We start from the raw sequence: 27,757 nt of genomic DNA, 5'->3' as shown, positions 1-27,757 counted from the left end.
CCAGTGAGGGGTAGATTCCTGCTGCCTAGCGAGGAGAAATTCCTAGCCAGCAGCAGCAGCTGGAGGTGAAACCCAAACATGGTCACTGGGATATTGCAAGGCGGCCGCAGACACTTATGGGAGGGTCCAGCCTAGGCAGGGTCTGGCCTCTCCCTCCCTTTGAGTCTGAGGCTCAAAGGCAAAGAAGGTTAAAGATGTTAGGAGCCCTCCTATCTGACCATCTACATTTGAGCCTGAGACCAGCATTTCCTGGCAGCCCTCCAACCTGGATTCTTAAGCAGAATTCAGGTGAGACATTTACTCCCCATCTCTGCAAGGACATCCCTGCTCCTTTACCTGACATGCCCTGAGTACCAATCGGAAGGGGACAGCTAAGCCAAGGCCCGAGAGGCTAAAAGGAACCAGCCATGTGAAGATCTGGGGACAGAGTGTCCCGGGAAGAAAGGCAAATGGGATGGTCCAGCAGTGGGGATGAGCTTAGATGCTGGAGAAATGGAAGGGAGGCCACCATGGCTACAGTCCAGGTAGGGTTGCAGAGTGAGGCAGGTGACCCCTCATGCTGGGCTTTGAGGCAGTGGTCATCATTAATGCTACTTTCCTCATATTTCAGCTGCTGGCATGGAGGAGACGTGTACTTCTTGGTCCTTTGGATGGGGTCATGGGGTCAGTTCTGACCAATGAATTGTCAGTGGAAGTGGCATGTGTCATTTCAGGGCTGAGCCATCGATGGCTGCTGGGTATACCTCCAGAGCTCTCTCTTCCTCTGCCTCACTGATCAAAGATGCTCCTGAGAGTGGCTGTTTTGTCAGCCCGCGTCCTCAGTGGAGGATAATCTAGAGCAGTAGATCCATGGTGACCAATTGAGAAACAAAATGGAAGCCACCGAGATTTGGGGACTGTTTGTTACCATGACATAACCTAGTCTATCCTGACTGCTACACAGATCATTCTACTCTAGCTGAAGGAGGCCAGCGAAGTGACCACAGCCGAGAACTGAAGAGAAATACAGACCCTTTCCTTTCTTGTTCCCCAAACCTTATTCCCAAACTCTAATCCCAGAGCAAAAGCTGCAGGAAGAGGAAATGTAAGGAGCACAGACATTGAAGTCAAAGCCGCCCTAGGACCAATCTTAGCTAGCCCTGCAAACATTGAATAAGGCTGGCCCTGGACATAAGGCACTTCCTCTCCCTAAGTCTCAATTACCTCATCTGTATAATGGGGATGATAATGTTCACTTAACAGGATTGCATGTGAGGATCAAATTAAAATGTAGGCAAGGACATAACAGAGTCCAGCAGAGACCATTACGATACCATCTAATATCCCAGTCCCCAATTCTAGTACTTCCTTCTCTTCAGTGCCTAAACCCCAGTTCCTAACTCTCTTCCACCAGGTGCCCCAAATGATCGTCCTAGTAAGGTTTCACCTCTCCTACCCACCTCTTCCCTGGGAGCATGCAAAGCATAGGGTCAGAGGGAGCAGCCTGGGCACACACCGCTCCTGGCAACACACACACATATGCATGCAAACGCACGTGTGCGTGCATACACACACACACACACACACACTCACACTCCAGTTGGGTAGATCAGGTAGACAAAGCCTACATACAAGCAATCACCAAAGCAGAGTTCAAAACCTGGAGGCCGTTGGATATTTGTGGATATTTTCATCTGGACTCACATGAGGTAAAAAAAAATAAAATAAAGATTACTTTTTAGTTAAAAATTTTAAATGCCAAGATTTCACACACAGTGGCTTCTCTTGAAAATGTGGATGATATGGCCGTACTGGGCCCCAGTTCAACACCAGTTGGCACCTGAAGTAGAAAAGCCAGCTGCCCCCCCCACCCCGCCCGCGATGGGATTCCACGCCCAGTGACCGGGTCACCATTGTCTCCTCCACGCAGAAGCCCAGCGTCCGTACTTGTGTATCCGGACATTGGCTGATGTATCTTATACTAGTTAAGAGAAAAGCAAAACATTTCTCCTAACCCTTCTCTATCAAAAGTGGGAAACAAAAGACAGACCGAGAGAGGGCCTCGTGGTTTCAAGAAAAATAGGAGAGCTCATATCGCTTTGTGGAAGCGTAGACCATTATCATAACACCCAGCCTGCAGGACCAATTTACATCATGGACTGGTCCCTGTAGGAGGTTTGGTCTGCGACCATGCCCTCACCCTTCTCGTCCTTCTCCAGACGCAGAGTAGGACCTTCTCTTTTTCTGATAATTCGCCCTGGGTGTATGTTGCGCGTTTGCCATTTCCTTTCTCCTTCAGGGCAACCGTCTGTTTACTTTAACCAGATTAGGGAATGGGGGTGGGGAGCAGGAGACTCCAACAACGGTCACTGCTGGAGGCTCCGGGAGACAACATGACTTGCCCAAGGTCACAGAGCTAGAAGGCGGAGGCGCCTAGACCCTATCCCGGGTCTCCTTAGCTTCCGAAGCCCGGCTCAGTCCTTCACGCCCACATCTCTGGCGTCGTGTGCGCTCGGGGCGCAAACACCGCTCGCTCTGGCAGAGACGCTGTGCCCTGGGGTTGTTTTCCTTAAGCTAGAGGCGCCACGGTGTTAGAGAAATCTTGGGTCACACTGGGATCCACCAGGCTGCACGGTTGGGACTGCAGGTGGCCCCGAGTCTGGCCTGCCCGAGCGCCGGGGACCCGGGTGCTCTCCCGCAGTCCCCTATCCAAGCCGCGGGCTGGTGGCGTACCGCAGCACGCTGACCGCCAGGGAACATTGCCGGGAGGCGGGGAGTGGGGTGGGGTGGGGGGAGAGGACTGCAGCGGAACCTGCCCCCCGCACCCCTGCCCCAGGCGGTTCTCTGCAGGCTGGCTCCGCGCCGGGGGTCGCTGCAGCCTGGGCCCCTCCCGGGCCACCTGTGCGCAGGCTGGCGGGCCTGGGAGAGCCCGGATCCGGAGAACCGATCCACTCCGGGTTTCGGACTCCAGGCCCTGTCCCTGGAGACCGCTCGGGGCGGTGGGAGGCCTCCCCGCCCACCACCCCAACCCCTCCCCGGGGGAGCCTCGGGCAACGCCTGGAGGGATCCCCGGAGCTAGGGGTGGCCCGCGCGCGCGGGCCCCTCCTTCCTTCCCCCGCCCCGCCCTGCCGCCGCCCCGCTCCGCTGCTCCAGTCCGGGTTTTGCGGCGCCCGCCGGCCCGCTCCCCGGCTGCGGGCTCGGCGCGGCGGCTGGCTCCGTGCGCGGCGCGGCGCGGCTGGCGCTGCGCTCCGCCCCGGCTGCATTGCTGTGCTCCCGGTGCCCAGGGGAGCCACGCGCCGTGTACGCCCCGCAGCCGTCCGCCCCGAGGCAGCGCAGTCCGCTGGCATGGGCCCCGGGGGCGCCCCGGGCTGGGGCTCTGGGCTGAGACGCTGAAAGCCGCCCTCCCGCCCGCCGGGCCCCGCGCCCGGCCGGCCCGCTCGCCCGCCCGCCCGCGGCCATGGCAGTCCGGCCCGGCCTTTGGCCAGCGCTCCTGGGTATGGTCCTCACCGTCTGGCTCCACGGCTCGGGTGAGTCACGCGCGCGCTCTGGGGTGGCTTGCGGGGGACTGTGCGCGCGAACGCTCGCTGCTCTGGGGGGTCCCTGACCCGCTCTGCCGGACCCGGCTGGAAGCCCCCCGAGGCCAAACTTTGCGAGGCGGGACGCGGGGGCCGCCTCTCGCTGCTGCGCAGCTTCCCCGCGCGCTTCCCCGGAAGCCTGGGTTCTGCCAAGTGCTGGAGCAGCTGTCAGCGCGCCGGGCTGGCGAGTGTAAACGCTCCACGCCTCCGGGCGGGGGAAGTTTGCTGGTTGCCCGGCCCCAGAGCAGAGTCGGGGGTTGAATGAACGCCCGGGGGAGCCTGACTCTGAGGGTCGCAGATTAGAAGATTTTGACCATATCCCAGTGCCCAGGAAAATGAGGAGGGGGGTTAAGATACCTCTTTCCGGTAGCATCTGACCCGAACAGCTACTCACAAATCCGACTTGGCACCTGGCCTCTGCCCATGTCCAGAACACAGTGTCCTCCTCTGTCTCCGCCACACGCTCGCACACGCACACACTCAGGCGTGGAGGCGCATACACCAGTCCCCGGCCCTTGCAGCCCGCACTGTCAAAGGTCCGTGGCCCCTGGCCAGGGCTGTGGCTCCCAACCTCCTTGGTGCATGGGGGACCAGAGTTGTGTACTGTGGGGTCGCTGCTGCTCTCCCTTCTAGCTTTCATTGCACCGCCCTTCTTTCTCCCTTCATGTCCCGTTGGCCACCCTAACCTGCTTGGTAACTAAGCTCTCAGCCCACCTCCCTTGGGGTGGGGGGAGTTCCCCAGCGTCCTTTGTCTGCTCTCCCTGAGCTTCTACCTGAGCTGAGTTGTTAGGGCCTTCTGATCATCCCCCCTCCCCACCATCCATGCACTTAGCAGAGCTGAGCTTATGTGTGTATTTGGGGGGGGGGGGGTGTCATTTGTTTGATCAAGGGAGCATGAGGCTCACCCTAACAATGCTTGATTCTTGTTGTCCTGAGAACCTGGGGGATGCCTCCCAGCCTGACTGGGCCATTGTTAATCCTAGGGGTCAGAAGGGAGCATTGGGGTTCCTGAGATGCGAAGCCAGACTGATTGGAGATCAATGAGTGACAGCCGAGACTAGCCTGATGATTGAGGCTGATGGCTGTTTCTTTAAAGGGTCTCTGCGTAGCATATCCTGCACCCACACTGCCTGGTTGCCCTCCCCAGTCTATCCCCTCAGTCCTTGCTCTGCTCTACCCCATCCGTTTTCCAACACCCCATCATCCCCCCCACCCCTGAAAGCCTCACTTTAACAAATCCTCCTGCCCCATGACCTCCCCTATTCATCCAGATCGAGCTGGGAGGCTGCGCTGCTGCCGGGTGTGTGTTCCTATTGCACACATATCCGTGTCCGGGTGGTGCGTGCAGCCCTCAGGGGGTGCAGGTTTGGTGAGCCGACCATGGTGAACTGGGGGCGTTCAATGTCCTCACACAGGGGAGGTGTTGCCAGATACCAAGTAGGCACCCAGGAAATGTTTACTGAGTCGGCTGTGTGTGAGAAGGCGGTGTGGTCATATCTGCATGTCGCCCACGTGAGCACGTGTGAGGGCTCTGGCTTGGCATGTGTGCCCTGGCGACGATGGGGGCTGGCAGTGTGTGCGGCATCGGTGTGTGGGGGACCAGCAGAGCTTGTGTGATGACTGGCCTGCTGCACGTGTGTGACGGTTGTGAGCAGTGGCACAGGTGAGCCCGTATGAATAGGATAAGGGGGTGATGCGTGCTGGCGAGTCAGGGTGCCACAGCCTGAGTGGGGGGGGGTTGCCACATGGATGCCTCAGATGGTCAGAGTAGGGGAACCACGTCCCGGGTTGGTGGGGCACCTGTTGGGGCCTGGTCCGAGGTTGCCCCCAGAGCGGGCAGGTGGGCACCAGTGCATGAGGGCCGCCCTGGAGTGGAGGCTGCCACTGAGGCTCCACTCTCAGCCTGTGGGAGGAGCCTCTGAAGGGCATGCAGGGGCCCTTCTCCTTATCTGGGGTCCCTTACTGCTGTCCCCCACAGGCTCTGGGCACACGTGCCCAGGCAGGCTGGCCCAGAGATGACCCCAGCTCCTCCCGCACCTCCTCCCACACCACCCATCATCTCCTCGGCAACAGCAGCCAGTGAAAAATGTGTGTGAGTGGCTGAGGGAGGGATGGGCCAGTCGGGCAGCAGGGGGCGCAGGGGGCCAGCAGGACTGCAGCCTCCTGCTCCCCAGGCCAGGGGCCCACCCTCTGTCGCCACCTTACGCAAAAGCCTGTCCCTTCAGCACACTCACCCCACCCCGTGTGCCCCCCCACACACAGGTACCCCGCCCCCACCCGGCCTCATAGCTTTTCCCCATTCATCCCAGTCACACAGCTGGCACCCGTCTCCCCACCAGGGTGGGCCCCTCACACCTGTTGGTTGCCCAGCCACACAGATCTCTGCACTCCCAGGGGGAGGGACCCGTGAGGAGCTGGCTCTCCTGGAAGGTGGTGCTGAGGGCCTCCAAGCTCTGGGATTATTGTCCATCCTGACCTCAGCCGTCGGTCCTGCTGGTCTCTTCTTCAGGCCCCACCCCCATTCTCGGGGCTGGTCCTGGACCCCTCTGTCCCTCACCCCTGGACTAGAGCAGCTGGTTAGGGGGAACGTGTCTTAATTCTTTAGGGCTAAGAGATACCCTGCTCTCACCTTGCCTCAGGGATGGGTTGGGCTGGACTTTAGGGCCCCACAGGTGTCCCCAGGAGAGGGTTGGTCCTCTGACTGGACTATCTGTTTTCCCTTGTCCACGTTGAGAGGGGCTGGCCTCAGGAAGCTGGGGACTGGCACTGATCCAAGTTCCAAAGCCCCAGCCAGGAGCCACTGGCAGGTTCCTCGGAGTGCCCAGCTCTGGCCTCAGCCAGGGGCCAGGAGCCCTCTTGTCTTATGTAACTTTGTCCCTCCTGGGGCTGCTCTGGGCCCCAGACCTGCAGACCCAAGCCACACAGTCTTAAAGTCAGGAGCTACCTCCAGCCTGGGGTGGAGGGACCCCGTCTCTGTACAGAGGCCGTGGTGTTGGCTGCCTGGGAACACACGTGTCCACATACATGCATGCCTGAGCCATCTCTATCCAGGCCAACCCTCTCCTGCAGGCCCCCTCCTTGCCTTCCCCCTCCCTCTAGTCCTCCAGCCCGGGGCTGGAAACCTTGCAGTCTCTCTTGGCTCTCCCTTCTCCTTCACGCTTCATGTCTAATCTGTCACCAAGTCCTCCAGCTCAGCTCTACTTGTGACATTGCTTGTGTCCCTCTCTTCCTCTGTCAGCACTCCCGCCCCCCAGCCCCTTTCTCCCTCACCTTTCCCACCTGGATCAGTTCAGTGGCCACCCCCATTCATCTCCTTTCTGTGGCTCCAATGCTTTGATTAATGTCCCTGGTATCCAGGCTGGAACCCCACTAGAAAGCCTTCTATGGCTCCCCAGTGCCTGAAGAAGTCCAACCCTGAGCCTGGGGACCCTTAGGGAAACACCTGTATCATTACTGGGACTTGGCTTTAACTGCTGGTGAGCTGGGCATCCGTGCCCCCCAGACAATCTATAGCTCCCTTGCCTTGCAGAACCTGGTGCGCCCAGCCCCTCCAGCCACCCTCCCCACCCTATAGCCGACATCTTCTGCTCTGTCCAGACCTAGGCCAACTCCCCCTGCTGCTGCCAGTCCCAACTCTTCTGCTTATCTCGGCCCCCAGCTTTAGTCCATCTCCCTCCAAGAGGCCTCCCCGACTCCTCCTAGGCCCACGGCACATTGCTGAGCTTCGAGTGGCCTACAGGACAGATTCCTCAGCCCCGGAGAGGCTTGTGGGGCCTGGGGCAACTGCCAGAGCCTCTGGCCTGATCTACCTCCTCACTCATGCCGGTGCTTCCTGCGGGCATTGCCATTGTCTACGGCGCCGTGACCCTGCTCTTAGCCCCTAACATGCTCTGAGTCACGGCCAGTCAAGTGCATATTTTTCCTCCACTTGTGTTTGGGTTCTCTGGCTAGGTAGGGAGGGCTGCTGTGGCTAGGGAGAGAAAGAGAAGTTTACTCTGCCCCCCTTGGCAGCCCTCCCCCTCCCTGTCCCTGAACACAGACTTCTTTACTCTGGAGAGGTTGGAAATGGCTCCTGGCCAAGGTAGGAATGAGCAAATTAAAGTCCCACCATGGGGTGTCTGTGCCTTGGACCCTCACACAGATGGCAGCCCAGCTCATGTGATCATGTGTGTTTGTGGGTCCTTTGTACAGGTGTACAGGTTGTATGCCCAAGACTACTGAGTAGGAACGTCCCTGCTCATGCCTACCCCTCCTGGGCATAGATGATCCCAGATCAGTGTTTTGTCATGCAAATGATGTCATGCTGGGCCCCAGCCCTGAGGACTCAAGCCCTTGGAAGGTGGGGTAGGGGGGCACGGAACCATGGCATTGCCCATCCTGTCCCCGCCCATCTGCCCTGGTGGCCTCTTCCTTAGGCCCCATCCGGTCCGTCCTAAGGAATGGAATTGACACCAGGACTCCGGCTGCTCTGTGCAGAACCTGTTGGGACTTCTGATTCCTGAGACGGAGCACCAGGACAGTCAGGCCCCTGAGCCCCTGGGGATGGTTTCCTCACCACCCAGATGGAAGCTCAGCTTCCTGTGATCGGTCCATCCCTTCACTCCTCTTGTCTGCTCCCATGGCAATGGCATTGACAGGTGCTTCTGCCTTCTGGGGAGCCTCAGCCCTTTCCTCCTGTCAGGTAGCATAGAAAGGGCAGGGGCTTGGAAGACAGACAGGCCTGGGTTTTAGTCTGAGCCACTTGGCCTTGGACAAGTAGCTTTTATTCCCCAGCCTGTTCCATGTTTTTGAATAGGTTATAGTAAGGAGATGATGGGTCGCAAAGAGGGCCCCGGATGAAACCCAACATGGAGCAGACAGCTCTGGCGTTTTAACTCCTCCCATTTTCCCTGGCGTTGAAGGGGCATGAATTAGGACAGATCTAGAGTCTTGAGGTGATCAGGGCCTAAGTCCAGAGATAAAAGAGAAAAACATTTGTCGCTGCTCCAGCCCCAGGCAGGAGTCCCAGGAAGGAGTCATGGTTTTAGGTGGAAGAAGTAAACACCCGCCCTTCCAATCTTTACACATACCGCCCCCTGCAGGGACTTGGGCCTGACTCACACACCAATTCCTCCAGTGTGCAAAGAACTTTGGGGCTCTATGAAAATGATGATTTGGGTTCAGCTTGTCCTAGAACCGGGTCCTGATGGTCAGCTCTGACACAGACCATGGCAGCAAAAGGGTGCAGACCCTGGACCGGACTAAATTCTAGTCCCAGCTCTGCCATTTGATTGCTTTGTGATCTTGGACAAGTCACTTAACCTCTCTGCGCTGTTTGCCTCTTAGTATCCCAAGCATCAGACTCGATGACTCTATTGGAGCAGAGGCTGATGCACAGGGAGGCTGCCTTGGGAGCCTGGGGTGGACCGTGCCCTTAGCAGCAGGTTCCCCCAGGACCTGCTCACACCTGCCCAGCACCCACTGAAGCCCCCAACGACCCCCGCGGTAGCCGCCTGCATTGCCTTGGAGCCAGGTGTCTGCCAAGGCAGGGCCGAAGGTGGCTGTGAAGCAGGGGTGGCAACTGTGAGTCCCAGAGCCTGAGTCAGGAACCAGGGCCCTGCCTTAACTGATGAACACCCCCAATGGCAAAAACAGGCCTTCTTAGGGCCGCCCAGAAGGTCAGAGTGTCAGTGTCCGCAGCCCACCCTCTCCCCGGGGCACAGATGTCAGAAGCCGCAAGCAGCCTTTGGCCCTCAGGAGCCAGGATCCCGGCTCGAGGTGGTGGTGGAATGGCTGAGTCGGCAGTTCCAGAGTCTGGGTTTGGACTAGGACTTGGACGAGGGTGAGGAATTAAGTCGTGCAAGTGCAGGGTCAGCCTCCTTCAGTTTTGTGCCCTTGGCACCCCCTGTGCGCCGCCCTAGTCCTAGCCAGCTCTCTGGCTTTCTTGTCTATAAAAAATGGTGTGCTGAGAGGACCTAATTCACAGGGCTGTTGCGTGGATTAGGTGGACTAATGCACGTCATTGGTGTGTCATAGTCCAGGCACGCAGTAGGCACTCCGTAAATGTTAGCACTTGATGGTGATGGATACGGCAGAGGACACTGTTTTGTCCTCACTTCCGGGGAGTCCTTGGTGCGGGAGAGGGTGCAGCTGGGGGTCTGGGTGGGAGGACAGAGGCCTGAGGGGAGGCCTGCATTTTGGCTGGCATTTTTTTCTCTCTTTTGCCAGCCCCCCCCTTCCTTTCTCCAGGTGTGGTTGTAGACAACCCCATCCCAGCTCTGTTTGAGAGGGGAAAGAGGGAGGGAGAGACTGAGAAATCTAGAGAGGCCTGAGTGGCAGCTGCTCTACCTACCCAGGGTAGGTCACAAAGAGGCAGGATTTAGGTCCCACTTAGATGGGGGAGGGGCCCCCTGAAGAGAGCACCAAGGGCCAGCGCCCTGATGGGTGAATTCCCAGAGCTAGGACCCTCCCCACACCTGGATGTCAGAGCTCTGTCCATCTGGAAGGCTCAGGGTCACCTTGAGCTCCAGGCAAATATGTCCTGCGATTTGGGGAGGGGAGTCAGGCTAGACTGAGTCCGAACTGCAACTGCAGGGCCCTTGGCGTAGAGAGCTCGGACCCTGTACTACACCTCTGCCGGGTACCTCCCCAGCCAGGAGGGCAGGTAGGACCCTACCTCCCCCCACCGCCCCACCCCAGCACGTCCCGCAGAGAGCTTGCTGGGAGTACACTACCCCTCCTAATTGGGGCAGAGACCACATTGAGTTGAGAGGCTGCTGGGTACCCCCCCGCCTGCTTCTTTCCAGCCCTCTCACTCCTCCCCAACAAAAGGGTGCCAGGCACGGGCAGGTAGAAGTGCTTCCTTAGAGTCCCCGCGTGACCGGAGCCTGACCTGCTTCCAAAAAACCATCCCCACTCCGCGGCCCGGTTGTTCGGGTAGCTTGGCAGGCAGGGGTCCCACCCGGGCTAGACGCCGGCTGCCCGGCACGTTCGCGGTCGAGGGGCGGCAGAGACCCGAGCCAGTGGGAGCGCGAGCCCGCGGGATTAGCAATTAGCTGGCTCGCCCGCTGGGGCTCTGGGGAGGGGCACCCTGGGGGTGCGTCCGGCCCCCGCGGCCCCGCCCCTGCCCCGGCGCCAGGGCTGATTGCGCCGAGTTCCCGGCGGCCGCGGGGAAGAGGCAGGGGCTGGGGAAGGGGCGGGATCCCTCCGCCCGCCAGCCCGCCCGCGGCCGCCCGCGGGATTAGCGGCTCTTTGTTCGGGGCCTGTTAACAAGTTCCTGGCTGAGCGCTCGGCTGCCGCCGGGGGAGCGGGCGTCCAGCCTCCAGCCTCCGGGCACCACGGCTCAGCGGCCTCCGCGGCGCCTGGATTCTAGCGCCCAGCTGCACCCCCCCGCCGCAGCCCTCCCCGGGCCCCCGAGACGGGACTAGCCAGTGGGCCCCACTGGCGGGTGGGGTGGGGTGTGTGGGACTTCCAGGGCACCCCCAATGACCTCGCTTCCGAAGGGACGAGAGCACGGAGCTCCGTGAGCACCTCCTGTAGGCCGGGGCTTCGAATGCGCCGCCCCGTTGGTCCTATTTTACTCATGAGGGAGGGCACGGCTTCCTGCAGTTCGGGCCGAATTAGGCAGGGCTGGAGTTCGCGTCCAGGTCTTTGACTCCAAAACTCATCCTGCGTCTGCTAGGCGAGAAGCCTGAGGTGGGGAAGAGGTGGAGCCTTCAGTGGCTGTAAACTGTTACCTTTTTTACTCCTAATTAAATTCGTAATGGTAATAATCATGGCCCAAGCTGGGCTCTGCCTGCATCATTTGATCAGAACCTCAGGACAACCCACAAGATACGTGAAGTTAATCCCATTTATTAGATGAAGACACTGAGGCTCAGAGAAGTGGCAGGGCTGGAACCTTGTTACTGCTCAGCCTGACCCCCTTCCCTACCCCCTGCCACACTGTGGGGAGCAGAACACTGTCCCATGTGGTCATTTACTATCAGGATCTTGTCTGGTGGCCCATGGACATGAAAGACTGTAGGAGAGTCAGGGGATCTTAATTCTCTGTGTGGTCTTGGGCTAATCCCCCCACCTTTCCAAGCTCATTGCCCCCTCTATATCCTGCCCCATCTTGGGTGCTTCCTGAATGTCCAGGCCACAGGGTTTTGAATATAAACTCCCTGGGTGTTGGCTTTCCAACTTGCCCCCACCGTACTCCTTCAGGTGGTTGGGACTGTTCAAAGCCACTTTCTTAGAATGAGGAGGAATCCTTCCCAGTAAGCTCCCCCAAATGGCTCTTGGCTCTTCCTTCTGGGGCCACGCTGAATGGCTTCCCCCTTTTCACTTATTTAAGACAGGGCCCCAGCCTGGCCCCATCTGCTCTTAACAGGCCGGGCACCTCCAGTCCTTTCAGCTGTTCCTCATGTAGCATGGTTCCAAGCCCCTTCTCTGTCCCCTGCATCCTTGTTACCTGCCTCTGGATGTCAGTCCCAGCTCAACCCACTGTGACACAATGCCCTGGCATGAACTCGCAAAGGATACTAAGTGTATCCATTGCAAATACTGGGAAACCCAACCCAAAGTGACTTAAGCAAAAAGGGATTTATTGGCATGTGGAACTGAAAGACCAGGAGTAGGTTAGCTTCAGGCATGGTTGGATCCAGGAGGAACACTGAGACCAGGATTCATGCCTCTTCTCTGCTCTTTGGGGGCTGGCACCGCTGTCCGACAGCCTCTACCCTCCCAGTTCCAAGGTGACTGCCACAACTTACCAGGGTACATTCTTGCAGGCCCAGTCCAGGGAGAAGGAGGGAGCATCCCTTCCCTCAGCCATCCAACAAATGCCCGGGTCCTTCTTCATTGGGCCAACTCAAGTGCTGTGCCGTGGGAACCAGTCCCCACAGCCAAGCTGTCTATGCCACTGTCCTGCGTGCCATCACTCACAGCTTGTCCACCGAGAAGAGATGGCACATTGTTCTCGGGTTTAACCAGTGTGTCATCAACGTAGGTTGCCCAGATATTTAATAAGAACGCTGAAGAGCACCAAGGTCACAGTCTGAGGCTCAAAGGGGAAGACCCAAATTTGGATCCACATTAGCTATTTAATCAGCAGTGTTAGAAAACAATGCTGGCGGTCCAACTGGTTTTGCATCCCTTTAAATATGCTGCCATCCGGTTCCTGTGTCTCCATTTGCAGATCCTGAGATACTCTATCAGGTGTCTGGCGGAAATCCAGACACACTGTTTCCAATCTGGCCCTGACCCACCAGAACAGTAACTCTGTAATCAGGGAAGCTGGTCTGGAGGGAAGGGTCTGCGGGAGTCCCAGTATGGCCTTGTGTGGCTCTACCTTCCTTGCTCAGCTGTAGCCAACAGAGAGGCTCCACTGGAAGCATGCCGGGGGTTTGCATCCGGTCCTCAGGCTGAGGCCCCTTCAGTGGACATTTTTTGGGTTTTGCATTTGTCCCGCTTCCATCACTGGGCCCACTAGGACCCCGTGACCTCTTGCCTTTTAGATACAACCTTAGTGGGGATTTTGGGGAGCCCGTAATCTCAGCAGCAGGACCCAATAAAACAGGTAAGTCATTTCCCTGCTCCTAGTTCCTTTCTCACTTCAGGGCCTGCTCTTAAGCCTCTTGTCCCTTCTCTCAACGACCTAATTTCTTGCCAGGATTTTCCCTTTTTTACTTAAATTTGTGAGAATGGATTTTGTTGCTTACACTTGAAAAACCCTGATGCATTCACCAAATCCAGCTTGCCTCCTCTTCTGAAAATTTAGCTGCAGCTCAGGCATCTCCTGCTCTATGACCACTCCCACTCTCTCGGAGATCAGTACGAGATCCCCTGCCAACACCTGGGGTGGGATGTGTCTGGCCCAGAAAACCTGAACTCATTCCAAACAACCACTTGGCCTCTCTGATCATGCCTTCTTGATCTTCAGTGCTTTCTTACTAGAGTGTGCCCTGCCCCTCCAGTTCAGTGTCCTCAGCTACAAACTGGTGGGGTGGGAAGTCTAACTTCCCAGAGCCCCCCCAGACAGCAGGCTTGCCCTTTCCTGCTCTTCCTCCTCCAAGCCCCCCCTGCACTGTGTGGCTTTGGCATTTCCCTGCAGGCCACAGCTGGACCTGAGCTCAGCCTTCCCTACGTGCTTCTCCATCCCATGTCTCTTGTCAGTGGTTTTGTACTTGGTTTGGGGCCATCTTTCCGTGTTGGTCATGTCTGGTCAGAATCTGAGCCTACCAAAAGTCTCAGAGCTTCCCTGACACTACCAGAGCCTTTTTTTCCTCCAGATGCTTTGGGATCATACAGCTAGAGGTCCACTTTTGAGACCCACCCATTCCTCTCAAGACCCCTTTCCTTTTAGATCCCTGGCTCTACGGGGGGAGAAGGGGCTGTTTTTGTGTGGATTGCCTGAAGCCCACCACCCACAGGCCAGGCTGCTTTTCTGAGGGTGGTCAGCATTCCCTCTCCAGCAGCCATGTGCTGCTAAACGTTTAACACTTGGCACTCTGGGAGAGCTGGAGGGCTGATTTGCCAATTTCCATGGTGTAAATACTCCCACTATGGCCTATTTTAAGCTACCAACATGATGTCAACTGGCTTGCAAAATTCTAGAAATTTTAACGAGGGGTTCTCTCTCTGTGTGTCTCTCTCTCTTTTTAGATATATTTATGTATTTTAGAGAGAGAGCACACGTGAGCATGAGGAGGGGCAGGGGGAGAGGGACCAAAGTGATTTGGGAATGGACCCTGAGACTATGGGCTGAGCCAAAATCAAGAGTTGGACACTTAACTGACTGAGCCACCCAGGCACCCCAGTGATGGGCTCTCTTTAGCAGAGGCTGTTCCCTGGTTACCCAGTCCTCTGAAGAAGTGGACACAGGAAGGGAGTGACAGAGGCTTCTTAGTCCTCAGCCTATAGGCTTGGGTTGGAGGGCTGCTCCTTCTGAACACCAGGCACTTTGGTGGGCTAAGGCTGGGGAGTCCCTAAAGCAAGAGAGCCACTATGAGCCAGGGCTGTGCAGGTGATGGTTAGAATCTTCAACTGGGTGACCTTAGGCAGGGGACTTCAGCTCTCTGTGCCTCATCCAGAAAATATGGATAATGAAAGGTTCCTGCCTCATAGAGTTGCAAGGAGTAAATGAGATATTCCATGGGGAGCAACTTAGCCCCATGCCAGGCCCACACAGCAGGGGCTGCCCATGCTATGGGGACACTTTGGACCTCCCTCCCGGGACCACAGCCCAGAAGTGTAAGGGAGTGGAGCCCCAGGTCCTTGGTGGACAGAAATGGCAGAGAGCCGTAAGGGCAAGGCCCTGCCGGCCTGGAATCTTGGGAAGGTGCTTATTCTGGGGTACGAGCTTTCATGGGAGGGTTTGAGAAGGAAGGCTGACATGGTGAAGGGTGACGCGCCTCCAGTCACCCTTGTGGCTAGGTGTGACGCCTCCCTGCCTAGAGGCTGCAGGATGAGCAGAGCAGAAGGGTGGCAGGGGCCACAGCAACATTGGAGAGCCTCAGTTGGCTGGGCAGGGGTAACCTACCTGCCGGCCTGCAGACTGGGCAGAGCATGGCTCCAGGGCTTTTCCTGGCTGCCCCCATCCTCTGCTCCCGAATTCCAGGGGCCCCCAGGCCAGAAGAAAGGAACTCCACCTGGGGCCTTGGCAGGTGGTGAGATGGGCCAGATGATGAAGGCACAAGAGTTCCCTGGTGACTGTGTGTGTACGGGGGACGCTGGGAGGCACAGCCAGCTGGAGCAGACGGGGCCTGAGGGGAACCAACAAGTGATAGGGCTGGCTTCGTAGTCACTGGGGAGTGACAGGAGGCGAGTGGTGTTTAAGGAAGATTAATCTGGCAGTGTGTGGAGGATAGATGGGAGCAAGGAGAGGCTGGAGGCAAGGAGACCCAACCAGGAGGCCGTGGCAGTCATCCAGGCAAGAAATGATGAGCCCCCCGCACTTTCCCAGTGAGCAAGCGGCAGGGATGGAGTAAAAGAGATGGATGTGGGAGACATTTGAAAGGAGGAGCCCCTGGATGTTACATGTTGGGGGCAAGGGAGCGGGAGGAGGCAGACCTGATTCAGAGCTCTTGAGTCAGGGGAAATGATGTCAGAAAGAGAAAATGGATTGTGATCTGTGTAATGGAGGGGAGAGAGGCTGAGAGAGCAAGAAGGCTGCCCAGCGCCGGGGGCTCCAACCAGGGAAGTGCACTGTGCCGAGCCCGCTTCAGAGCACGGCCATCCACCTGGGCGCTTTGGCCATAGGCGACAGCACCTGCCTCAGGCCTGTGGGTGACCAACAGACAGACTTCAGTCTTGTCCTAAGAGAGAAGTCCTCAAAGGCCTGGATGGGGATGGGGTTGTACTATTTAATTTCAGGCACTGAAGCCAGGAAGGGAAGGTAGATAGGCTTTGTTCTGTGTAACCCCACAGGGTAGGGTCAGGACCAGCAGCGGGAAGACACAGGAGACTGAGAGACCATCCTAACAGGTGGTGACGCAGGTGGTCTCAGCAGGCAGTGAGCTCCTGGTCTGGCAGGAGGAGGGTGTGGGGGAGGCTGTTGAAATGAAACAGGCCCTTTTGGGGCCTCTCAAGGAGACCATGGGTGGGAGGCAGGTAGCCTTGGTGAGGCTCTGTGGTAAAGGGGCAAGGCTGAGGATCCAGAATCGACTTGGGCTCTACTCTGCCCCTCATTGCCCTTCCTCATTGCCCTTGGGAAGTTTTAGGCCCTTTGGGAACTGGGTTTCTGGCAAGTTGACCCCCATTGTGTGGGATGTTGCGGTTTCTCTGTGGTTTTGAGCATTCGAAACATGTCCTCATGGGCACAGCACCTCTCCCCTTAGGTGACTTTCTCCCTGACACCAGGTGGTCCTGTTGGGACGGTCAGTCACAGGCAGATCCTGGTGCAGATCCTGGGCTCTGTGATTGGTTCCAAGCGTCCACGTGACCAGTCGGGATTCTTCTTGTGGCTTTTCCCACGGGGAGGTGAAGAAGTTGCCTTCTCTGCCTCTGGGGCTGGCAGCTGTGAAGATGCAGGTGGGGATTTGGGCCAGCGGCAACTGCTCCCTCCTTGTGTGGAGAGAGCCTGTTGGGTAAGGGCCATGAAGCCAATCCATAGGGAACTCAGAGACAGACAGCAGGGAAGATCGTCCTGGTGGCCCTAAGGCCCTAGAGACTAGGGTCCCTGCACTCTTCTGTCAGTCCCATGAGCCAAGAACTTCCTCTTTAGGCTTACAACTGGTGTGGGCTGGGTTTTGGTACCGGCACCTGAAAGGGGCCTGGCGCAGGATCTCAGGAGAACGCCATGCGGTTGGCAAGGCACGCACCGGAAGGCAGCAGTGTGGAGAGCATTCGGCCCCCAGCTTGCAGATAACAGCATTCTAAAAAATAGAGAATTCACACACAAAAAAACCCAGATCTTGGGCTTCCCTTAAAGAGTCAGATCTGGGTACTGAGACCCCATTTTCCTGAGCAGGCAGCAGCCAGGACCAGGCTGTCCCCTTGGCTGGTGTGCCCCCACCGCTCATGCACACAGGCTGCGTTCTGTGCCTCGCACACTGTGCTCGGCATGCGGTGGGCATGCTCCTGCCCCTCCCTGCCTTCCAGCTTGAAGAGCCTGCATTTGGGGCCTTGGATGTCACCTGTGCATTTTGAGGCGGCAGCAGAGGGTCAGGCGGAAACATCTAAATGACTGTTGGGAAGGCAGGACTGGCACTTGGAGATGCGGTGAGCGTGGGAAGTGGAGATGAAAAGGCCCTTTCGTAAGGAGCTGGTCACGGGCACCATGAGCTCAGATCCCATTCTGAGGAGCGACTGGGGATGGCTGCCACTGACACGGGGAAGAAAAATTTGGGAGGAGTTTCCGAGGAAGCCAGAGGCAGACCAAAGAGAGAGCAGTGGAAGCCAGGAGGGTTTCAAATTTGGAGCAGGGCTGGGAGGTGGCGGCAAGGAAGGCTGCAGGTGGGGACGGAACTTGCAGCTGAGGCCTAGAGGACCCACGCCAGTCGAAGGCCAGCAGGAGCCGCTTGGGACCTATGCTTGGATGTACAGAACCAGCACTAGAGAGCAGAGAAGAGTGGGTGTCAGGACACGGCGGATGCTCAGAAATTGTCGAGCTGGGGTGCAAGGATATTAGAGCCAGAAAATGTTCTGTTCCTGGTAGATTCTTCAGAGGAGGAACCTGAGCAAAGGGAGCAGGGGCAGCACGAGGTTGAGAGCTGAGTGTTTGCAAAGCGCTTGTACAGAAGCTCTCGGCAGGTGGGCTGCGACATGAAATGACCACCCAGAGTCACACCCGCAGAGCCAGGTTGCAGCCCCCGCCCCTCTGCATGCCATCTGTGGAAGAGGGTGCGGCAGGAGGCCCAGAGCCCCAGGGAGCTTGTGAGGGAAGTGGAGCGGATGGACTGGGGGACGGGGCGAGGTGAAGGTGGGGGCACACCCGTCATGAAGAGTTTGATCGAGCACCTCCTGGTGCCCGGCCAGGCCTCCTGCACTGTGAATACGCGGTGAGCAAGGCAGGAACTGTCCCTACCCTGAGGAACTCCCATTCTAGTGGGAGGAGATGACCATCAAGCCAGTAGCCGCAGATAATGAGGAATGTTCTCCAGGAGCTGGAAGGCAGGCAGAGAGACCGCATGGCCAGGTGACCATGAGCGAGCTCATGCGGGCATGTCAGGTGCTGGTTAGACTGGATGGTCAGACGTCTCTGAGGAAGTGATGTGTCAGCTGAGTCCTGAGTGACAGGCAGAGCCAGAGCGTGCACCAGCCTGGAGGTGGGAATGAACTTGGTTACTAAGGGGTCCGTTGTGGTCTGGGCGCAGGGACCTATGGAATTACGTGAAGAGAAAGCAGAAGGACTTCTCTCTGTGTTCATTGTTGCGATAGCCCCCACCCCTTGTCTACGAGAAAGGCACTAAAGTGCTGAAGTAGATCTGATGAGGCCAGCAGGGGTGACAGAGGTGGCTAGGAGGCAGGGCGGGCCACTGGAGAGCCAGGTCTGGAGCGGCCAGACCCTGCTCTATCCTGGGGGGGAAGGGGCCAGAGCCCTAGGCCAGATGTGCGCCTTGGCCTCACTGTGAAATGGAGCCAGTAATCCAGAATGACCCAGGCCTGGGCTGTCCTGGAGCTGCTCCTGAGGCAGGGGCGGGGAGAGGGCGGGAAGTCGGGAAGGGCACAAGGAGAAGGCAAGACAGGCCTGTAGTCTTGGAGCCTGCTGCTCCCACCACCTCCCGGACCGAATACTGGCCTGTAAAATGCGCGGAAGGAGGTCCAGCGAAGCTGAGGTTCATTCCCTTCTCAAGTGCTTTGATGCATGTATACATACACGCACACATATATTTTTTAATTGGCCTGAAACTCCCGTCGCATTTTAAAGTACACGATTTTGTGGCGTTGAGTACATTCACAATGTTGTATAACCATTACCTCCTTTTAGTTGCAAAAGATTTTCTTCATCCCAAGGAGTTACCCCATTAGCAGGTGCTCCCCACCCCTCCTTCCCCCCAGCCCCTGGCAGACACCAGCCTGCTGGCTGTCCCGTAGTGGCCTATTCTGGGTAGTTTTCATGTAAATGGAATCGGACAACATGTGGCCTTTTGTATCTGGCTTCTTTCACCCAGCGCAGTGCCTTCCAGGTGGCGCCACGCTGGGGCGTATATCAGTACATGGTTCCTCTTTATGGCCGAATAATACTCCTTTGTAGCGATAGACCACGTTTGTTTATCCATTGTCATCCGTTTGGGTTGTTTCCACCTTTTGGCTCCTGTGAACTGCGCCACTTTGAACACTTGTGTGTCAGAATTCGTTTGAGCCCCTGTTCTCAGTTCTCTTCGGAATATACCCCGGAGTGGAATTGCTGGGTCCTATGGTAATCCTAGGTTTCATTTTTTGAGGAAACACCAAATTGTCTTCCTCAGCAACTGCACCATTTTATGCTCCCACCAGCAATGCATGAGGGTTCCAGTGTCTCCACATCCTAACGCTAATTTCTGATTCATTAAATTCTTGCAAAAATTGTTTTTCTCCTCTCCTGGTGCTCCTGCTTTGCTCACACCTGAATCCACGTGGAGCGTGCCACGAGGCCGGCCAGTGCTGCGCAGTGTGGCTCTCAGGGTCCAGAGATGGCATCGGAGAGCAGGCCCGGGGGTGTGCCTGCCCCCAGGCGGCTGGGGACACCTGGTCCTGCAGCAGGCAGTGGGTCAGGCCTGCTGTCAAGGTTGGGGCTGGGCCTTCCTGGGCCCTCAGAGACTCCCCTGCACCTCTGCTCCTCCCTCTCTCTCCATACCTGCCCCCAGCCCCTAGCTGGGAGCTGCCCTCGCCACCCCTCTGCTCTGTTCTGTGTGTGCGTCTCATCATCAGGATAAATGTAGCTACAAACAATGCGGCGGGCTGGGTGCTAATTTGTCAGACGCAGTGCATGGCTGTGATTCCGAATACATTAACATTTTCACATGAAATCATTTCAATTTTTAGTGATTAAGAAGTATTTGTTTTAAAGCATCAGGGTGATTTACTGCAGGCCTGGGAGGTGGTGGGGGCAGGGGTGGGGGAGCCCCCAGGTGTGATGTCATTCATGGGCACCAGCGTAAGCCAAGCTCACGCCAGTCGTCACCCTGTGCCTACCTGTGCCCGTTACAGGCTTCCTGGGTGTGGGGCTGGGGTTGGCAAGGAGTGGGGGTGTTGTAGGACCAGGGGGTAGAGACAGTGGTCTGAGGGTCCCTCAAAGGCACTGGGGCCCATAAGCTTCGGCTGCCACTATCTTTTCTTGCCTCTTCTCCATGCACTCAAGCCTCAAGAAAGTCACCTCCTCACAGAGATTCCTCTTGGCCCCCTAGCCTCATGTGTCAGCTTTGCAACATCAGAAGTGACCTTCTTTATTGATTTACTTATTTGTTTATTTTCTCTCCCCCATCCCAATATTAACTTCTTGAGGGACTTTGGCCTCCCTCCTGCTATATCCCCTATGCCTAGAACAAGCATGGCGCTAAGTAGAAGCTCAGTATTTGTTGGATGGATGGATGGGCGGATGGACAGGTGGATGGATGGATGGATGGTTGGATGGTTGGATATGGAGTGGCACGGAAGACCCCTCACCGTACGTCGCATCCTATCATCTTTGAATCAAGCTCTCTGTGACTTGCAGAAACCCACCGCTTTCCTGGCAAGTCACCTCTGGTGTGCCAGACTCTGGACACCTGGGAAATACAAGTTCACTAGCACTGGGGCTGTACTCATAGGCCTCCAACTCACCCCCCAACTTGTCCTCATCACCTCCGCTCTTTAGAACATCTGTGCCTCCCTCTCTGGATGGACAGGAGCTGCCGGAAGGGGTTCCCAAGGGCTTTGAATAGATGAGTTCCTCCAGGTCGCCACTGCTGCCAGCCCTCTCCTCCCCTCCCAGGGGAGCAGTTCATGGGGCAGCCAAGGTGTGGGGTGAAGGTATGTGCCTGCAGGGGATGCGTGTGTGGCATGAATCTGCTTGTGTACTAGTCTGTGTGTGATAGGAGGTACTCAGAGCTTTGCCAAGTGGGAATCGGGCTCCTGCTGGCCTCTCCCCACAATGGCCACTCAGGAGGCCCTTTCTCACCCTTCTGTACCTCCTAAGCTTACGTGGCTCCACACCCTACCCCCATACCCCCAGATCAGACCCCTCCCCCACTCACCCCAGTGAAAGGAAAATAACTGGAAGCTTTTATCGTTCAGCAGAAGCAACATCAGAAAACAATTATTGTTTTAATTACCTGCTGTCGCCGTACAAGACAGGGAGGTTGTAAAGCGCGATAAAATCTTTCATGTTAATGGACTGCCAGCCTGGGCCAGGGCACGATTTATGGGACTGCAGCTGGCAACTCCAGTCAGCTGGTATAGGGCCCCCAGGGCCCCCCTCTCCCTGTCCCTCAGGCCAGGTCTCCTGTGCCAGGGGTGATATGCCAGCCCGTACAGTGGAGCCTGGAGGCTCCATTCCCTGCAGGGTGAACTTTGGATTGACCCCTCTTTCTGCTGCATGGAAGACATGCCAGCATTGGGCTGGAGCTAGAATGGAGGCCTGTCTCCCCACAACCCTGCTCCACTCTGGCCACCCCCATCCTCCAGCCACACAGGGCCATTGCCCTGGGCACCATCTTGGACTTGAGCTCTGTGCAGAGCTGATCCTCCCCATAAGCCCTGTCTCCTCCTCATCTGTCCTCTTTCCCTCAACCAACCCAACCTTACTGCCGTCCGTGTATCTCCCCAAAGCCCAAAATGGCCCACCCCTGCTTGGGGGAACCCCCCTCCCTTTTAAGCACTTTCACACATTTGCTTATCACAAATGGGTTTGGGTTTCCCAAATGTGTTGGGTTTCCGCAAGTCACAGAGCTTTGAGGGGGTACCATCATTACACTCCTTATTTTACAGATATAGAAACTGAGGCATGGAGAAGTCAAGCGTTTGGTTGTCAGTCTGAGTTCAGAGAGAGGGGTGGTCTGAAGAGTAAATGGGGTAATAGTTGTGAAGTGCTTGGAACCGTGCCAGGAATCGAGTTCATGGCCAATACATTTTAGCTCTCATAATAATCCTTGTTGTTGTTATTGCTGTTCAACTTGGAGCAAATCACTTAGCTGCTTTAGTTACACCTTACTTTCCTTATCTATAAAATGGGGGCATTGCTCACCTAACCTATAGGATGAGGGTGTCAAAATAACCCATGCCATAGTGAGTGGCCTAGGGCAAGGTGTGTGGTGAGAACTGAGGACCTATTAGCTGCTGGCCTTGCTGTTGCCATGGTAACGGTGGCAAAATTTGAGGCTGTGGAGATAAGTTGAGTCCACATTATGTTAAGGCCCTTAATGCCACACCAAGGAGTTTCAAGCCATTCCAGAGACAGTGGGGACCTGCTGAAGATTTGAAATCAGGACACACGTGATCAGATCTGTGTTTTAGAAGGTTCATGGTGGCCCAATGGCATATGGATGGGTGAGAGAGCAAAGCTCAGACCCAGAATGATCCAGAAGAGGGCTGACAAGGCCCTCGCCCTGGCCATGGCAGGGCGAGGCCAAAGCCATGAAGACCCAGTGCCAAGCATGGGTCTGGCATGTGTGGTGGCCTCTCTCGTCTACAGTATGCAGGTAGTTGGCTAAGTCCCAGGGCACAGCAGGAATAGCTGGGGCTGCGGCCAAGTCCAAGTACGGAGGAGAATATTTGGGCCATTGCCAGGGACTGGGGTGGGGCTTTCTCTGAGCAACCTTAGGAGCCTGGCCGTGTCTCTCCTGGACAGGGTTGGGTGCAGGCTGGGAGTCTGTGTGGATGGCTTCACTTGTTAATTCATTCATACACTCCTGACTCCAGTCCTCAACAAATGTTTGTTGAGCACCATTTCTGTACCAGGCTCTGAGCTGGCCCCTGGGGATGCTGGGAAGTATGGGGGCGCCGTCCTGAAGCTGCTGTTCTAGTGGAGGAGATGGGCAACAAGCCAGTGAGCAAATGAAGAAATGAAATAATTGCATGCTGTCGTGAGTGCAGAGGAGAACAAAGGAGCTGAGATGGGGGTCCCCCTCCTTTCTCCTCCTCTCAGTCCCTGGCCTGTCTGCCTGTGAGAAGTGGCTCGTGGCTCCCCAGCCCTGCCGAGATGCATGGTTGGCATCAGTGGCCCAGGCTGCCCGATATGTCTCCCTGTCTTCTCTGGATTACTTCCACCATTTTGGCCATCACTTCACCACTCTAATCTATCCCCCAGGGCCCGGGAGGGGCCATTCATTTAAAGATCTTTCTATGGAGCCTTCTCCTCTGAGGACCCCGAGGGAAAGAAAAATGCCAGGAGAGGACGAAAAAGAGAGCAAGAGGAATCTGATTTCAGAACTCCCAAGCAGCAGGACAGATGCCTTAGGGATCAGGGCCCAGCTTGCTCAGAGACATAGCTATCCAGTGGTGTAAGTACTTCCCCTCCCTTCCACCTTCTGCCTGCACCCCTGCAGGAGTCTAAGCCCTGACATCCCATGCCCATCAAGGGCAGGCTGTCCTCAGGTGTTGAGAGACTGATTATAATTCAGTTTGCAGGCGTTCCTCCCTCCTCCCTCCCTCCTCCCTCCCCGTTTCTGAGGGGCCTTGTGTGTCCCGGGAGGGCTCCTGTGGAGACAGCCTTGGTGTGCTCTGACCCCTAGAGTCGGGCCAGAGTGGCCACCCCGTACCAGGTGGCTAGAGAAAACAGACCAGCGTGACAGCCCCAAGACAACATGGAAGGCAGGAGGGAAATAAGCATGCTCTGGACCACAGTTGGAGCTCAGAGGACTCTTTAGGCTAGGAGTCATTGCCCCTTCGGGATTTCAGGTGGCAGCTACTTCTCATGAAAGCATTCGGAAATTCTAGGTCCCTGCCTGGCACTGCACATGACCTCTGTACTCTGCAAGCGGTGTGGCCAGGGAGAGAGGTGGATTCAGAGTGTCTTAGTGGGTCCCAGGAGTTCTCACATATCTCATGAGGCTGGAAATGGGGTCTCTAGCCAGGGGCTGGCTTTGCACACCTGGTATTGGTGAGACTGAGAAGATACGTGGGTGAAGGTGACCTCACTGCATGCTCAGAAAGCAGGGATTCCTGCCCCTGGGGGCTTAGGGTCACCTGCCAGGCCTGCATCTCTTCTAAGTGTGAACAGAGGCTGCCTGCCCAGTCCACTGTATGGCAGCTGTGCAGCTAGCTGGGTCCCTGCCCATGGCTGAGAGAGGTCCTCATCCTGGCTTCTCTAACCACCCTAGTCCAGATTTCAGGAAATTCCCTGATCCCCTCCCAACAGTTCCAGATGCTCCAGAGCCTCTGATCCATTTCTCTCATGTGCTGGCATTTTTCTGCCTGGCTCCATCCCCTTCCCTCCTGTCAAACATGGGAAATCACTGGGCTCCTCAAAGGCCAATGCCAAGTCTCTCCTCAGCATACAGGTGTATATGTGAGTGTGGAGGGAAGTGTGGTGTGTGAGTAAACACTTGTGTGCCTGAGCATCGGTGTAGAGGCATCAACATCAGTAGAAATAGATGTTTTGATAAAAGGTGTGTGTGTGCATCTGTGTCTGTGTGTGTGTCTGTGTCTGTGTGTCTGTCTGTGTGTGTGTCCATCCTCTGATTCTGTATCCTAAGTGTTCTGGGGTGTGGGTCCCATGTGTAAGTGTATCTTAAAAATGGATTAATCTGGAATTTGAAGCAACTGTTTTATCATTGATAAGAAGCTGACAAAGAAAGGAAACAAAGGGTCTGAATTAATAAACAGTGTTCTAGATAGAGAAGTGTAAGATGTGAGCTCAGCCAAGAATTGGAGCTAATCTTTTTTTTTTTAACATTTAAATAAAAGATCTGGAAGAGAATGTGTACAGTGAAATCACCAAGTTTGCAGTTAAATCTAAACTCTCCTGGGTGGTAGTAAAATGCCAAGCTGGTGAAGGATAAGCTTTAGGAAAATCTTATCTTGAAAGGTAGTGGGCTGGGCAGAGAATGGCCAGCAAGTTTTAGTTGGGGGGAAATAATGTGAATGGTGTCTGGGGAAAGTTTTTTTTTGAAGTTTGATATTTGAAGTTTCTTTCCTAAAGAGGGCCCAGAAAGGCAGTAGAAGTCTGGACATGGTTGGGAAGGGAGTCTGAAACAAGCCATAAATGTTCCCTTCTCCTGTCACATGAGGAAAGGGCACCTGCATTCTGATGTACTTGTAGTCATGCCTCCTTAGGAGAGCCACCCACCCGAGACAGGGAGAACCTGGGTTTTATTATAGGCTTACATGATCTGAGTAATTCATTTCCCTTCTGTTGCCCTCAGTTTGTATATCTGTGAAATGGAGGTCATGATCCCTGGGACCTGCTTCATAGGAGTGTGAGACAGACTGAGATCTTGCACCGATGACAATGTATGGGTCATTATAAAGTTCAGCACAACCACGTGTGGTTGTTATCAAGAGGGTTGTGATGAGAGGGGAACTGTCATATAAAATCAGACTAGCCCACCTGGGACAACTTCTGGGTACAGAGAGAAGCTAAGCAGGAATATGGTAGAAATCTATAGCATCAGAAAGGGTGTAGAGAAGAACAGGGGCTCCTTCACTAAATCCCAGCCTGACAGAATGAACCCCTCCCCACTCTTGGACCCCACCAAAGCTCAAGAGAAGTAAGCTTAAAACCAATAACAGGAAATCTTGCTGTACTCAGCAGGGAATAAACTTTGAAAATCATTTCCCCTAGAGGTGATGTAAGCTGGAAATATAAATTGCTTCCAGAAAGATTTAGATAGGTTCATGGATGGCAGAGTCAGAGTGGTTCTTAGGCAAAATTAGAATGTTGGGAGGCCTCCACCCCATGAGGATGATGTCAGAAGGGAAGTCTTGTCAGCGCCAAATGCCTGGGCCACACCTAACCACCTGGTTACCCTGTCTCTGTATATGTTTGTGTGAGCCTGTATTTGGAGCTACCTTGTCCCTATCTGATGAAAATGGCTTCTCATTCATCAGTCCACTGCTGTTCTGAAACTTTACTTCCTCCCCATTTCTTTACCCCCATTGCCGTTCCCTATCTCTGCTCTCCAGTTTCCACCTTCACAGTGTTGACCTGTGCTCCTTCTTGCCCCTTCCATCTCACCTGCCATCATAGTGCAGCCACATGCCCTCCCTCTGTTTACTGTCTTCTAGCACAGGCCCCTTCCTTGGCAGCGCCGGTGAGCCAGGGAGGACTAGATGCTCCTGCCAGGCCCTCCACTTAATGCTGTTGGCAGGCAGTCTCTCTCTCCGGCTGCCTGCCCAGGGCCCATCTCTGCCTGGCTGTCTTTCCCAGGGTCCCCAGCAGAGGCTGACCGAATGAAGACTGACGTTCAAGCCCTTCAGGAACCCATAACCCTGGGGAGCTTGGACACCTGAGGATGGACTAATACCTATGCTGGGGACAAGGTTACCATCAGGAAGCAGGCCTGCTTGGGTCTGAGCCAGGTTATCTGTCTCATGCAGAAGGTCTTGGGGGACTTGGATTAGCAAGGGGAGGCAAGGTTGTGAAGTCTGCTTCCCCACAGTGGTTCTTAGGTCCTCTGAACCCTTTCCATGTCACCACGGATGGGCCGTGGGCTCTAATTTCAGCACCACGGATAGCGGTCCCTGAGGCGGCCTATGCTTTCAGCACCATGGACAGTTTCACATGGTGCTGCTGCGCTCTCTCTGTTCACTCTGGGGGCTGCCCCACTGCTTACCTCTGCTAGCTCTCCTGGGGAGGTCCCCACCACCACCTCCAGAGAATTCATTTATCCATTCACCAGGATTTACTGAGCACCTGTCTACTATGTGCCAGCCTCTATTTTAGATGCTGAGAGCACATCACTGAACAAAACAAACCCTTGCCCTGTGGAGCCTCCATTCCTCCAGGTGTGGACTCCTGCCCGATAGGCTTCCATTGATGTTCCCAGAGCTTGCTCCAGGCAAGGTGGCCCTGCATGCCCACAGAAGGGGAACAGGTAGATGATGCCTTCTTACAAACCTGATTCTGCTGCTTAGCTTGTGGGAGGGAGCTGGAGAGTTAGAAGGTAGGCATTGGTGAGGTCCAATTCAGACGGTATTTTAGGATTCTAGGAAACCAGCACATGTAGTCATGCCTCTGCTAAAAAACCTTCCATGGTTCTCCAGTGCCTCTGCAAATGAGTAGCACTTCCCCAACCTGTCATTCAAGCCCCTGGTAAAATGTTGCTGCCCCATCTTGCCGGTCCTGTTTTCATGCCTCTCTTCTCATGTTTCCTACACTCCAGCCAAACTGGATTCTCAGTTAAGCATCTTATGGTTGCAGTATGACAGAAAGCTCAACTCAAACAGACTTAAACAGTAAATGGATGTTATTGACTCTTGTAACTGAAAAGCCCAAAGGTATGGCTGACTTTGGGCAAGGCTTGATCCACTGGCTCAAACAATCTCACTCCACAACTACTCTCTCCATTTCTCTGCTCTGGCTTCTGTGCCATTGGCTACATCCTTGCCATCCTCAGGGCACCCCCCAACAACTCTATACTCTCCTTGTCTTGGTAATAAAATGGCTGTAGCAGCCCAACCCCCACATCCTGGCCCCCACATCATTCATTTACTTACTCCTGTGCCTCTCCCAAACCAATCACCAAATCCAGGACAGGAAATGCAGTTGGTTTAAGCCAATCAGGATCCACTCCTGGAGCTGGTGGGAGTGTCATTTCCACCCAACACACACAGCTGGATGTAGAATAGCAGGGGAGCCCCAGAGAAGTGGTTTGGGGCAATGAGAGAGACGGAAGCTGGGG

General features: G+C 55.7%; 1 protein-coding gene across 2 annotated transcripts in view; it reads left to right on the top strand.

Annotated features, from left to right (window-relative positions):
* The first annotated feature begins 3,188 nt into the window (after window positions 1–3,188).
* The window catches only part of UNC5A (unc-5 netrin receptor A), a 60,875-nt gene continuing 36,306 nt past the window's right edge, over window positions 3,189–27,757 (top strand). For both annotated transcript variants that reach the window (XM_045999399.1, XM_045999402.1), the window contains exon 1: window positions 3,189–3,506. In XM_045999399.1, coding sequence (XP_045855355.1) covers window positions 3,437–3,506 — 70 coding nt within the window. In that variant the 5' untranslated portion in view covers window positions 3,189–3,436. The remainder of the gene's footprint in view (window positions 3,507–27,757) is intronic.

Source organism: Meles meles, chromosome 3, assembly GCF_922984935.1.
Source record: "Meles meles chromosome 3, mMelMel3.1 paternal haplotype, whole genome shotgun sequence".
Classification (NCBI taxonomy): domain Eukaryota; kingdom Metazoa; phylum Chordata; class Mammalia; order Carnivora; family Mustelidae; genus Meles; species Meles meles.
This window is presented reverse-complemented; position numbering and strand designations above follow the sequence as displayed.